This window comes from Salminus brasiliensis, chromosome 21 (genome assembly GCF_030463535.1).
Source record: "Salminus brasiliensis chromosome 21, fSalBra1.hap2, whole genome shotgun sequence".
Taxonomy (NCBI): domain Eukaryota; kingdom Metazoa; phylum Chordata; class Actinopteri; order Characiformes; family Bryconidae; genus Salminus; species Salminus brasiliensis.
The window spans coordinates 12,362,556-12,377,619 of NC_132898.1; the positions used below are offsets into that span (position 1 = coordinate 12,362,556).

The 15,064-nt window shown below is 38.4% G+C and overlaps 1 protein-coding gene across 1 annotated transcript in view; it reads left to right on the forward strand.

Annotated features, from left to right (window-relative positions):
• cfap92 (cilia and flagella associated protein 92 (putative)) overlaps positions 1-15,064 on the forward strand; it is a 22,929-nt gene continuing 7,865 nt past the window's right edge. The window contains exons 1-12 of the mRNA XM_072665455.1: positions 1-102; positions 372-626; positions 1,067-1,275; positions 3,471-3,690; positions 5,840-5,959; positions 6,148-6,256; positions 7,249-7,379; positions 7,575-7,724; positions 10,982-11,166; positions 12,229-13,100; positions 14,242-14,436; positions 14,724-15,000. Of these exons, the coding sequence (XP_072521556.1) occupies positions 389-626; positions 1,067-1,275; positions 3,471-3,690; positions 5,840-5,959; positions 6,148-6,256; positions 7,249-7,379; positions 7,575-7,724; positions 10,982-11,166; positions 12,229-13,100; positions 14,242-14,436; positions 14,724-15,000 (2,706 nt within the window). The 5' untranslated portion in view covers positions 1-102; positions 372-388. The remainder of the gene's footprint in view (positions 103-371; positions 627-1,066; positions 1,276-3,470; positions 3,691-5,839; positions 5,960-6,147; positions 6,257-7,248; positions 7,380-7,574; positions 7,725-10,981; positions 11,167-12,228; positions 13,101-14,241; positions 14,437-14,723; positions 15,001-15,064) is intronic.

Consider the following 15,064-nt stretch of genomic DNA (forward strand, 5'->3'; position numbering starts at 1 on the left):
ACAAAGGAGCTCTGCGTTCTCAAAACGAGATCAAAGATGAAATAATCGTTTAGAGTTTTATTAATGGCGGGGAATTAATGAAGTACAGTCCTTCACTGGCAGGTAATCTCTTTCTCTTTTGTGCTCCTTGACTTGTTTTCACTCGTTTGAAAAGCTTGTGCAGCATGTAGTTGGCATTGTATTAGCTCCTGATTTGGGCTTTTCTCTTAAAGGACAAACAATAACAATCTCACCCCATAAACGTATCATTTTGGTGTTGTGTAGTGTTTATAGCCATTGTACACAAAGCTAAATGTTTCAAGTGTCCTAATTATGTACCGGCCAAAACTATATTCTTACATTTTTTTTTTATCAAAACCTCATTGTTCAAGGAATACAACTGAAGTAAATGGAGCCTGCCACTTCTGCCGCCTCAACAGAGCAGATGATGAGTGAGGATGATGAGGAACGCTTCCTCCTCAGATGCCCAGTTGCAGAAAATGATAGAAATTATAATGACATCAGTGCCATCCTGGGCGCTGAAAGTGACCAGAGAGACCTAGATGGGCAAACAAGAATGGAGGCCAGCCCTAAGCCAGGTCACACGGTCATCTGCACCATCAGCCTCGCCTTGGCTCTACCTAGAAGTATGCACTTTTCACCTTTCGCACTAAAAACCTTTCACATCTGCATTTAGTCAGAATTCAATTTAAAGTTTAGCAAAAAATCAAATGCACACAACTCCACCAATCCCCCCTTTACTCCAGATGTAGTCAAACAAGTCAGACACATTTGATGTCTAAAGTTTGTTTCTTAGTCTTATGTAGTCAACAAGTAATAGAAGCTTATACACGACCAACATTGTGCAAATGGCTTAAATGATCATACACATGCTTCATGTTGAATTGTTTAAATTTTGTATTATAATTTAGAAAAAATGCACAGTTCAAGCTGCTACTACTGTTTTATCTATATACTGTTTTTGCCTATGTACTGATTTTAGCGTATCTCTGCAATTTTCAAGTAAAATATTATTATTATAATCTTTACTTTATAATGGTATTATTATTTGTGCCTTGTTTTTTAGGAGATCAAGCTGAACTGATTTCCACAGTGGAGACAGGAAAGGAAAAAACTAAGAAAGATCTGTGCAGTGGGTTAGTGGAGGTGCCCAAACCTCTTTATGGCTATTACCACATTGAGTACAATCTACTACCTGATAACAGTGCCCCAATCAAGGTAGACCTGGTGATGTTTGGCATGACTGCAAAGATCTACATGGAGAATGAGACAAAGGTAATCAAGTAGACATGCTTCTTGATTTATTTATTAATTTATTGAAAAATTTCCTTCTCTGGTGTCAGCTGACATATCCATATTTTTCTAACAAATGTATAGCCGCTGCTGTGAGTTTGAAGAAGCTTTGGCAAAAAATTCCAGTCAACCTAACGAGAGAGTGTAATTGTCTGTCTTTGGAGGTGAATTACCATTTTGCTAAATGCTATGTGCCCCAGCTAGAATGTTTTTTTTTTTAAATCATGAAACCTTCTAAAAACTGACTCCTTCTCCTCTCATCTCTTAGCCTGATACTATTGAGGGCAATCATCTGTTGGCTAATGTAATGAAATTGGCAGTTAGCTCCTCCATGTGTGTTGAGCTATCCAACTGGAAAAAATTTGGTGGTACTTCACTTATTTTGGGTGGAAATTGGTGATGACAACATAAAACACATTCAGTTCTTTCAGTGTGTACGCTAGCTTTCTGTTTCCACTGTTTCCAAAGTACTACTAAAATTACAAAAAAATCAAAAAGAAATAATCGTCTTGGGCAAGATTACAACAATTTGAGTTTCTGAGGTCAGTTTTGATTAATTTCCGATTAATTGCACAACTCTACTATGTTGTATATTAAAAAAACAAAAGCTCATTAATCGACTTAAACCAGGTGAATCATTTCTATTCAGAATGCTTTCAAAATAAATATTTAACTTATTTAAATTATTAAGAGCAATAGATATTCCACTTTCTATATAAACACTGAGTATGGACAATACATTAACTAAAGTCACTGCAGCATGCAGACCTGCTTTTGTTATGGCACTCAACATACATGCATTTTGTATGAGGTGTAAGTCACTGACCCAGAAAGATGAACAGGTTTAGAGTAACAGTTAATAGCCTTACTGCTCTGTTTACTGCTCTGTTGAAGAACTAAAAGTTCTTCAATGTGAAACTGTGGAGGAAGGTGCACCTGAGGTGCTCTGAGGAACTTTCAAGGAACTTTTTTTCTTTTAAAAAACTTTTCTCAAAGGTTCCTCAAAGCATCTTAAGGGGTTCCTCCACAGTTTCAAATTGAAGCACCCCTAAAAGTTGTCAAGGTGTGCAACCCTGAAACCACTTTCACTTATTTCTAACATACAGTATATCTTTGCCCTTAATCATCAAGATATAATCCTTTCAAACTTAGCATTTGCTTTGATCTTTTTAAAAATAATTTATTAGGCTTCAGAAGTACTCATAATACACTACAAATGATCATGGTAAAATATATACTGCATATTAAAACCTGGAAGACTAAATGGTGCAACCGCCAGTGTCAGCCGTTTCAATAGGAGATTCTAAGTTTCATCCCCAGTGATACCACAGCCTGCTGTGGTCAGGACTCTAAAAGAGCATAATTGGCTTCTCTCTACTGGGGGTGGGTATCTGCTTCTATCCAATCACTCAGCTCTAGCAAAAAGGGTTCTATATAGTACCAAAATGGTTCCTTGACTTGTTCCTTAAATGCCACGCCGAAAAAGTGTTTGGTCATTTTGCATGTTAGTCAAGCAGCCTGTTCCTGTCAAAGTAGGCAGTTCTTCGCCATGTTAGGTGATGAACATCTCTTTTTTGCGAGGGTAGGGGAGACGTAACTAAAGGTCCCTGGGACAAAAAAATGAGACACGTAGCTTTTTAAAGTGTTTGAAGTAATATAGCTTATTAAATGGAAAGCTGCTTGGATCTTTCAAGCATCTTTCCAAAACTGCAAAACCTAAGGAACTTTTGCCAGAATTCCTTCTTTAAAAAATAATGATAAAGCACACAGATTCAATCCCCTATATCCCCTTTTAGATGTTTAGATCACATTTGAACCAAACAAGTTTCAACAAGAGTTGAAAAAAAATTGTAAAACATTGTCTATGCAAAAACCTGCTCTTCATACCATGGAACACACTTTGATGGACAAGAAGGTGACTGTTGAAGCTACAAACCCTACTTAATTAAAAAGTATGTTAAGAACGTGAATTTCCTTATAATATTGCATGTATTCATTCTTCCTTAATGGAAAAGTACCCAGAAATTCATAAAAAGAAGGGCGTCTCCGAACTTTTGATAAGCAGTATATGTTAAGTCATCTTTGGGTATGTAGCTGTAATGACTTTGATATACTATTACAGTGGTCAAATATATTACTACAACATACTATAAATACCCCTCTTGGCCTGTGCACAGGTGTTGAAGCCATGGCTGGATGGAGATCAGCTTTGGCTGGGCTGGAATCAGTCTGTCAAACTCAATGTGAGCAGAGACCTTCTGGTTAAGATGCTGGGTCATAAAATCACCTTCAGGGTGTGGGACACCAAGGACAGAGTGTCCAACAAAGCCAGGTATGACCGTCCCAAAGCCTTCAGACTTCCATTGGACAAGAAGACGGAGGACTCAGACCAAACAGGTTCGCCCACAACTCCAAACACGAAAGTTCATTTAGAACAGAATGATTATATATCCTGTCTGTCTGTTTGTCTAAACAGCATTTCCTGAGTGTGTTATGAACGTTACATCCAAATTTTAATAAACAACCGGCTAATGGTACGCTACTCCACATGCTAATGTGTGGGAGAAAAAGCAAAACCTTGCAGTGTTTAGGCTGCAGGTTAAGTGCATTCATTGCACCCTAAAGCTCAGTTGCAGACTTGCAAACATAAAAACATTTACACACAAATATATACACTGATCAGGCATACCATTAGCACCACTGACAGGTGAAGTGAAAAATACTTCTACAGTGGTATCTGTCAAGGGGTGGGATATATTAAAGATTGATGACCTATTGATGACAGGGTTGTGGGTTCGATAACCGGGCTTGACAAGCTGCCACTGTTGGGCCCTTGAGCAAGGCCCTACATCCTCTCTGCTTACCGGGTGCTGGAGTTGGCAGCCCACCGCTCTGGGTGTGTGTGTTCTCACTGCCTCTAGTTCACTTGTGTATTTACTACCACAAAATGCGGAGGACACATTTCGCTGTATGTAGTACAGTGACAAATACGTGCACCTTTACCTTTATTAAAAGTGGCCCAAAAAAAGGACCTGTGAACGGGGCAACAGGGTCATAGGCATCCAAGGCTCACTGATGCTATTCATGGTGGCCAGATACCACAGGACACCTTCAGAGGTCTTGTACAGTCCATGCCTTCGAATGGTCAGATCTGTTGTGGTGGCATAATGGTGACCTACTCAATATTAGATAGGTGGTATTAATGATATGGCTGAGATATATTTACTGGAGTGAAACATATGTGAGGCGTTTAGTGTGTTCACCCTGCGTGTGTGGGTTTTGTTTGGGTACTCAAGTGTTCTTCCAGTGTCCACTTCCCAAAAACATAATGGGTGAAGTGGCCTAAGCTAAATTGCCCCTAGATGTAAGTACAGTGGACAGGCTCCCTGTATTCCTACCTTATGCCCAGTGTTTCTAGGTAGGCTCTGGACCCACCCTGACCAAGAAGATTTTTTTATATATTACAATAAAGCTAAAAATCCACAAAATGTTGATTACTTTTTTATGGGATAATTTGGTCATTTTTATAGAAAATGATGTAGATTATTTCGTGTTAGTCATCTTCCACCAGTGGTTGCCTTTTAGTGTGCAATACACTGACTTCCTTGTGTGAACTTCCTGCTGAAAGGTGCTGTCCTGCACTGTGAAGCTGAAAGATTTGGTAATGATTATTCCCTCACGTGAATGATTACAGAGTGGCCAAAGTACATATTAAATGTCAGGAAACTCAATTCAGCTGAATACTGATAATAATGCTCTTTAATTAAAGGGGAATTCCATCTATATTTAAAAGTTTCTGGCAATGTTTCTTAATAAAGCCATAAACAATGTGATTCACCGTGGTTTCATGTGAACTACACCATTTAGAAAAATCAACCAACTCAGAATTGTTTACAGCAGTGGTGATGAGAACCAGACATCTGAAGTGTTTAGTCGGCCAATCATTTACATTAGTTTGCAGTTTGCAAAATACCTAGTGAAACCTGAGAAGTCCCGCTATTCCTAGGTTGCCTGGCTGCAGATAAGGGAAGATAGTTTCTACATCCACAAACTGTCCTATCATTGTCAATGTCATTTAGTCTATGTATACTGTGTATGCTATTGTTCTCTGTATATTGAGTATTGTCTGTAAATTATATGTAGAGTAGCTGTATATTGTTTATACTAGAGAGACTAACAGCCGGAAACAAATTCCTTGTGTGTGTGAACATACTTGGCCAATAAATCTGATTCAGATTCAGATTCTGATGTTTGGTTAATGTTTTTAAACAATTGGAACATTTTTCTATGTCTGAAGATTAATCTTAAATGTCTTGAAAAAAACTAGCAACTATGTTTTCTGTGTTACAGTATAGTTTAGTCCCATTCTAAAATCCAATGAGTTACCAATAACAAAGACACTTCCTTAGCAATTGGCTTAGTTAGCTAACTTGGCCGCACACTTTGGATGGTGGATGAGCCTTTTTCCATTGATTAAATGAAATCCATAGATTTAATCAAATTTGTGGGAGATGTTTGAGTAACAGTTCACTAACTGTCTCTCTAGGTGACATAAGGAGCCTGGTCTACAAGCTGAGGGCTGCGTATGAGAAAGAAAACCCAAGACCCAGAAAGCCAGTAAATTTCCACAGAGTAAACTTAGCAAAGGACAACAGCTATGCCACAGGTATTACTGTAGTAAATGAATAAAAGAAGCATCCTCTTACTCTTTTGTTATTTGTTACACACAATGTGTTAGAAACTTACATATTCTGCTTCCTACAATGAATTTCTAATAAAGTGGCCAGTGTTTGTATAACAGTAGTTATATAAAAATAAACAATAACTAATTCTAAACCACATAAACTTTCACAGTTCATCCAAAACTATCTGCAGTGGAAAGCAATGAGAAAGCTTTCTCATCTGTGGCCCTGAGTGCTGGTGGATCAAAGGGACAAGAAACAGAGGAACTTACCAACCAAAGGTTTAACACAAAAAGTAGCTTCCATTCACCCAACAAAGTCATAGCATAACTGTTTTTTTAGTGACCATTGTGCACTTTTTACTCTAAACAGGCTAACTCAAACCAAGAAAGTAACATTTCATAGCTTAGATTATCTGGTTTTAAGTGGATCAACTGGAGAAATACAACAATATGTTGAGCCTGTGTGTGATAGCTAGGGCAGTTAAAGAATGCTCTTCTGATTCATTTAGCTTTTCATTTATGTTCTTATCCTATATTGTTTACAGAAATTGTAATTGGTAGTGAGATTTGTTGGTATAGAGAAGCCGTCTGTCCTCATACGGGATGTCTACTGTAATGCTTTGTTAATGGTAAACAGTAGTATACATTACAGACACCCTCCTGTAACCCTGAGACATTGATTTATGATAGAGTGATATATACATTATCAACCGTGTCATTGCTGCATGCATTTGTCATTTTTTACATATTTTGAATCTGGCAGTTATTGTTTACATTGTGTCCTGTTCTTTACACTTGAGATAGGAGGTTTTTGCTTGACATTGCTGATATATAAAAAATGTCTTATCCTTGGGTCTATAACCACCACTGTAAAAAAAAAAAAAAAAAAAAAAAAAAAAAAAAACTTGTCTGTACGTTTCTCTGCAATACATTAATTACTACAATTTCACATTAAACCAATTTTGGACACAAAATAAAATTGAGATTAAATTACACTCTTATTATTGTAATGTTTTTCAGGCTCAGCTTTAGAATAAAATAATCGTGGTGGTGCATTTTAAAAAACCCATCGTCATTTGCTTTTGTCAGTGATAGTATGTGCTAAACTGTGTAATATACATGCTTTGGCATTGCCTGAATACTAAAACTCACAAAAAGGACCAATATCCTACATGGTATTACTATATTTTAATGGTTTTATTCCTTATAATTTTTTTACTATTGTTATTTCTTTAAATGTGTCTGAGACAATCAATGTCTGTCTGATACAGAGGAGAGGATGTGACTACAAACAACATTCATAAAGCCATTCTGGATCAAGACAAGAACTTGGTTGTGTCAAAGTCAGCAAACAAACCATCATCTCACTGTACCAAAGGACAAAAGGACACCTCAACCATCTGTATGTACATCTAACTCATAGCAAGATAGATGACATAACTACATAACTTCAGTATTTATTTCTTACTAGTTACTGTATTATGTATCGCTATTTCTTCATAATCAATCTGCAGTTTAACCATGAAACATTATTTGTTTAACAACATAAGCCTGAAGTCTGAAATACTACTGTTTTATGTTCTCCCCACTTGCTCAGCTACTCTACCTATGTTGAAAGACAAAGGCTTGGTGACATGTAAAAAGAAATCTGCTCATAAATTGGCTCAGGAGAACCCAGCAGAAATGGAACAGATACGCAGAAATGGTGTTGCTTCAGTGGAGCTCAGCGCCATGTATCTACTAGCAGGTAGCTACTACAGCTGTTTTCTGTAAATATGTGTGTATGATGCTTGGTATGCCAGCTGACCTATGATGTGTCCAAAAATAGTACATTAATATTATTAAGCCCTTTCATTTCTGACATGGTGTTACAATGTGTAATCTCCTTAGAAAAGCGTTGGCAGTAGAATAGGATGCTCACTACACCCAGTGGCGTTTGTTAATTAGAGGGATAGGATCAAGCAAAGGAGGCTCCAGTGAACTTCAGAAGCCTCAGAACCTTCAGAAAAGTTGGAGTGCTAAAGCTCATTTGGAGACATGATGGATGAGTTGGCCAACTAAACACTTTTAGGTTGAGTTGGGTTAATGAAGCTCAGTTGAACACCTTTAAGTTGAGTTGTGGAGATGAAGCTCAGTTGAACACCTTTAAGTTGAGTTGTGGAGATGAAGCTCAGTTGAACACCTTAAAGTTGAGTTGTGGAGATGAAGCTCAGTTGAACACTTTTAAGTTGAGTTGGGTTAATGAAGCTCAGTTAAACATCTTTAAGATGAGTTGGGGTAATGAAGCTCAGTTAAACATTTTTAAGATGAGTTGGGGTAATGAAGCTCAGTTAAACACCTTTAAGTTGAGTTGGGGTAATGAACTTCTGTTGAACACCTTTAAGTTGAGTTGGGGTAATGAAGCTCAGTTGAACACCTTTAAGATGAGTTGGGGTAATGAAGCTCAGTTGAACATCTTTAAGATGAGTTGGGGTAATGAAGCTCAGTTAAACACCTTTAAGTTGAGTTGTGGAGATGAAGCTCTATTGAACATCTTTAAGTTGAGTTGGGGTAATGAACGTCTGTTGAACACCTTTAAGTTGAGTTGGGGTAATGAAGCTCAGTTGAACACCTTTAAGTTGAGTTGTGGAGATGAAGCTCTATTGAACACCTTTAAGTTGAGTTGGGGTAATGAAGCTCAGTTGAACATCTTTAAGTTGAGTTGTGGAGATGAAGCTCAGTTGAACACCTTTAAGATGAGATGTGGAGATGAAGCTCTATTGAACACATTTAAGTTGAGTTGTGGAGAGAAGCTCAACAGATCACAAATAAGTTCCACCTAGAATCTTTGCGAAGAGTTTGCATAATAGATTTGCTTTGGGATGGGTGTAAGTGATAAAGTTCACATTTGGCTTGAGGTGGATTGATGAAGCCTCACTAAATCCCTTTGGGAAGTGATAAAGATCTATTGAACAGCTATGTGAGGGGTAGACGAATGGGTATACGATGAAGCTCCACTAAACAACTTTAAAAAGAGGTGGAGTGATGAAACTGCATTGAACACCTTTAGGATGGTTTGGAATGTTGTTTGAGACTTTACTAATGTTATTATGTGACTGAACGTAATCAGTGGTCCCCCTGCTGAATCTTAATCTTTAGTTTCTTTCACTTAAGTTCTGTTGGGTTCCAATCAGCTTCCCTTCAAGAATTTGGATTCTCATCAGTACAATCCAGCTCCATACCATGGTGCTCGCACCTTCAAGCTGCTTTCAGAATTTTTGGGTGGAGGGAGCTCTTGTGCAAGGCCAGCTGATAGTTGAATGATGTTTGGTTCACTTGCAGATAATGGCTCTAAGTGATGCTTATAGAAACATGTAGGAGTTGAGAAAACATTGATAACTGACTTCAATGTTTTCTCAACTCCTATCTCGTTGTAAGGGTCCTGAGGAAGCTGTTTGCCTCTATTTGCTTGACAGCTTCTGGATAAATGATGTTTACTTGAATTCAGACATGGAGACTGCCTTTTCAATAAGTGCTATGATCTACCAGCCTACAGCAGTTTTAGCCCCATCCACTCATTCTTAAAATGCAAAAAGGTCCTCTAAAACAGATTATGTTACATAACTATTCATACATATCACATATGATATACATATCATAGTGAGCCCCAGACTGTAGTGGACAAAATAAAGTATGAAATAAGTGCAGGATACTGGCATTAATACTTTATTTCTGGAAATGTAGGTGCCTGTATACCTTTGACAATATGTTGTATGTACACTGACAGTTTCTTATTTCAAGTTTTACCATCAATATCTTCCATTCACCAACAGCAAACAGACCAATCAGCTGAATCCATCCTCTCTGGCCTCTCCCATGTGTTTCCTCTCAGCGAGGGGAATGTTTATGTGTGGTGTGAGTATGTGTGTGAGTGTATATGGGGGCTGCTGTTCTGGCCCCACAGACCCAGCTTTCTGAGTCTTCTAATTGGCTGAGGTATGGCCCCAGCCTGAGCTGCTTGGAGTATGTGTGTGTGTATGTGTGCGTGTGTGTGTGCTTTTGATGTGTCCTACTCTGGGCCACAGCGGGAGCCTCTGATGAAAGCTTTCGTTTTTTGGGGAAATATTTCAGAAGCACTCTCATAAAGTGAAGCCAGACAAATCACACACGGCTACTTTCGCCGCAGGGCTGAGCAGGGTGGAGGCTCTTATACAGTACTGTTATTATTATCATTAGTTTGGCAATGTATTATTTGTTAAGAAAGGGTGTGTTTATATCTATAGTGTGGTACAGGAAGCAGTAAATGATAGATTTTAGCTTTAGTTCGTTTAGGCTTTACACATACTTGCCATAAAGCCTAAAGATGAACAGAGGTCATATGGGTAGAAAGGACAAATTTGGAGTTTATGTCATATACCTGAGAAAATATCCACTGAACTTTCAAAGCTATGCTGTACTCTGATCTATCTAACTATGCTTGTGAGTTTTATGTATATCTTGATTTATGGATGTCATGTGACATATTCTAAAAGTAATAAGAATATCATTACAGTGATACTCCAATGGTTAAATAGTGTTAAACCTCCAGCCCTTAAACCCTGAGTTAATGATTCAGTTTTTATAAAGTGAAACTTATTGCATAGACATTTAGTTTACCAGATTTTGTGGAGTGCCACAGAGTTCTATTTTAGGGCCTATGAAAGGATGTAAATTATAATAGTAATGAAGTGTTTAAAGAAGTTAATCCCTAATGGCCTTTCAGAGTGCTGACATTTTAATTCCATAACTCTGTAACTCAAATTTCATATATTCCTTTTTAAAATTCACTCTGGATTTTCTAATTGCAGGATTAATAAAAGCTTTAAAAATAAACATTTTAAGTTCATAGTTCAAAAGATTGTCTAAATATTGTAAAAATAGGCTGCTTTTATTCACAGAAATACTTGATGATGTAATGCAAACTGTAAATATCCACTAAAGTGAAGACAGAGGTCTTTAACAGTGCTCTTTGTTGTCATGTGTCAGGGGACAGGTCACTGACGGGCTGCTTTGTGTCCCGCTCTGGGCAAGTGTGTGAAGGTTTCTGCGGCATCATTCTTGATCAGCCGCTTATGTCTGAACAACTGAAAGCTAAGCTCAACCCACTGGTCATCACCATTCTGTCTGCTTCCTCTCTGCCATCATCTCCTGTTCCCTTTAACGTACTTCAGGTAATTTGTTTCATTATCCTGTAATTGCTCATTTACTCAGTGGTCTTGTGACTGCTCTGTCATTTTGCTGTACATAATTGTATTGCATAGTTTATTGTCTACATGGTTACTTATTTCCATTTACATTCTGTGAAGAGAAACACATTTCCTCGCATCACATCAACACTCAGATGCTCACATGCTTTATTAGTTGTTTCAGCCGTATACAAGTACACAGTGGAGCAAAATACCACTCCTCTAGGATCATAAACAGAAAACAACAGAGCACTAGACAAGACTACATACAGTGCAAATGTACAAACACAGAGCAAAGAAACTATACTATAAATATGGTCATTCTGAAGGATATTGGTCAGCAAACAGACAGGACAGTGCAGCATAAACACAGCATGCAAAGTAATATGTAAAACATACTTTGACATATGAGCTATTCTGCTCTGTTAGCTTATGGCATATAAGCCTCTAACACTGCAGTTACTGAAGTGGAACAATAAATTGTAGTATTTAGCCACAAACCTGCGAAACTGTGTGCTAGGAAGTAAAGTGGTGAGAGTGAGGCTTGTGTGAGTGTGTGGAGGTCAGTTCAGACCACAGCTAAAGCAGTTCCCAATATAGCTTGTGTGTTGCTAGATCATTGCAATGATATTGGAGGTGATTGCTAGGATATTACAGTATTAGGTGGTAACTATAGTAAATCTCATGGTTGAAAAGGGATGCTGTTCCAAGAGGCTGCTAGGGTTTTTCTAGCTGGTTATTAAATGCTATGGTGTTCCAAGAGGTTGCTAGGGTATTGCTAGGTGGCAATTATGGTATCTCTCGCAGCTGCTAGGGTGTTGTTTCGGTGTTGCAGGTCGTTTTATGGTGTTGTTATGCGCTTGCTATGGTTGCCTAGCCATGATGCACAATTACTGACATCTGGTTGGAGTTGGTTTTAATGTCCAGAAATCACAGCTTGCACTCTGTGCACTTGCTGAAATCTAGGACCATTTAATGCACTTATTTAAAATAGGATTGTAAGGAAAGCAAGAATATTTGAATAATAATAAAATGTTCTGTTTACAGCAAAAATGCCTTCCTGTGTACTGCCAGTATAAATTCCACAACTTGCCTGTGCACAGAACCAAAGGACAGCAGCATGGCTCTGAGATTTATTTCAGAGATGTGAATGTGATCCTGACTGGCCTGCTGAGCACTGCAGAACTGCTGGAGTCCCTCAGGGGTCCAGTAATAGAGATTGAAGTGCATGACCACGACAGAAAAGCTGAAAAACCTCCAACATGTCCAGCCATTTTCGGCACTGAGCTTGGCGATGACAAACTAGCTAGTGCAGCTTCGGCCACTACAAGGCGCACTACCCACATCAGTAAGCTGCATCATCCATATGGGGTCGCCAAGCTGAATCTCTCTGATCTTCTTAGAGGACACAGGTGCATGAATCTCAGCTTACCTATAAGAGGGCAAAGGGCGGCACTTGATAAGAGCGACTGGGAAGGAAAGCTACCTGAGAAAGCAGATGCTCTGTATGTGTCTGAAGACAACTTTATGCCCATGGGTCACTACATTGAAGCCAACTCAAAGCTCAGGGTGAAGGTGGAAATAGCAAAGCTGCTAGTTCCTGAGCCTGACCAAAGTGAAGATCCCTGTCCCTTTGGCCGGATTGTTTACATCTTTAACTACGATAACGTTTCCGTCAGGACTAAACTGAGGTCAGTGATTCTACGAGTGAATGCAGCAGCTTTCCAGCTGGACTCTTATTCTGAGGAAACTGCTCAAAAAGCCCTGAGCACTTACAGAATGAACGCCAAAGAAAGAGCGGACAAAAAGCTGAACGTTCTAACAGGGTTCCATATGCTGGACAGATCTCTGCACCTTTTCATTCTCGAGGGACTGAAAGAACAAGCTATTCAACAGCTCTGGGAGACAGTACTTATAGGGTAAGATACCATTACTTAAATCTAAAAAATCTTTCTTGTCTGAATTTTGTCCCCCTGTCTGTATAGTGGGGCCAGTTGGCATAGTTTTCATCCTTTTTACAAATAAGTATAAAAAAAGAAAAAAAAGAATGATATTTAATTTTTAACTTCTTGGGCTCCTAAAATGCACTGCAGGTTTACAGATGTTAAGAGGAAATACTGCCACATCCTGCAGAAAACAATGGGCCTTAGGAAGAAACTTAAATCGTTCCTAAGAAAAAAAAAACACTTAGGCAGTTTTCCAATAGATGCTCAAAGAGCTCCAATCTTCTTATTTACATATTTGGGATTTGTTCCATAGACATTTTGCTGGGACTTAATGAGAACATTCTTAGAACGATATTGACGAGTAAGGTCCAGTCATGGTTACCATTAAAAGTTTTTTTTTGTTACTGGTGGTTTTGTAATGGTGTCTAGGGGTCAGTAGTGCTGTTTTTGTGTCCCTCATGGGTTTTTATCACATCCTAATAGTTCTCCAGGTGAACCTTGACTGAACTTGGTTCATGTTATGGTTTTCTTATGAAATGTAAAGGTTTTCTACCAGACAACTAGTAATCTCTTGATAACTTGGGCTGAAACAATATGACAGTATTTATTGATAAATCACATCACAGTATGCTTATGCTGAGAATATTACTGATATTTCCAATTCTAGATCACTAACATGGTTTACTACATGTTTTGTTAGAAAGAAGCATATACGATAGGCCATAAGATCAAATCTCATCGAATCTGACAGGTGAAGTGAAAAACATCATATTCATCTGCAGTGGTATCTGTCAAGGGATGGGATACATTAGACAGCAAGTGAACAGTCAGTTCTTGAAGGTGCAGATGTGTTAAAAGCAGGAAAAAATGATTGGTATCTGAGCCACTTTGGCAAGGGTCAAATTGTGATGGCTAGATGACTGGGTCAGAGCATGTGGGTGTGTCTGGGATGCAGTCAGTACCTACCAAAATAAATGTACAAAAAAACCAAAGAAATACAACTGGTGAACCGGTGACAGGGTCATGGGCACCTTAAAAACTGTGTTCTTATTTGGGTGTAGCTTCTGAAAGTGTAGCAGTGACTACCAGCTCCTGCTGACATGGTATTTTACAGGCTGGATGATGACGTGAAGAAGGAGGTCGATGTTCTTTATAACTCAAGCCTGAGCTTCTCGAAGAGGCTCTATGACACTTTGGACATGGGGTTCAATCCGCTGTATCTCCACCATCCACTTAACACCATCCTGAAGGAGCCGCTGGTGTACGTCAGAGATATGCTCCCATACACCTGCCTCCAGGCCCTTTTACGGTATGGCCACACAAAGCAAAAGCTATATATGAAGTATATATAGTATGAAGTTGTATAATGTTTGATTTTCTGGTAAATGTTGAATTACAGTAAAGGCATGTAAACATTTTTATCAAAACTCTGAACGTTTTATTTACCTTCTTTTATTTTATCTCATTTTGTTAATATATTTGTATTGATTTTTGTTGTTTGTTTATTAATTACTGTTTCTATTTTCTTTCCTTTTTATTAAGACTTAAGCACAGTGCGCCACATTCACTGTCCTATTTTTATTCTCTGTGCCTTAGAATAAACCATCTCTCTCGAGTGAAGACGCTCGAAGAAGTGGTGCAGAATGACCTGTTTCCATCAGCCAAGATGATTTTCAGCTTAAAGCAGGAGTTTGGAATTGTTCCTAAAAAAGGAATGGAGATGGAGGTGGACATCAAAGATTCACAGGACAGTTCATATCAGCGTGTCTCGCAGAGGAAGACACACACTCTTCTCAACACCTTCAATGAAGAATATCTGGAGTGGAAACAGTCTCAAGCTGATCAAGGGCCATACACAAAGAACTTTGTTCAGGTATAAGTGATGATGTTGAAAAACAAAGCTCACAATAATAGTATTTTAAAAAGAACAGAAATAG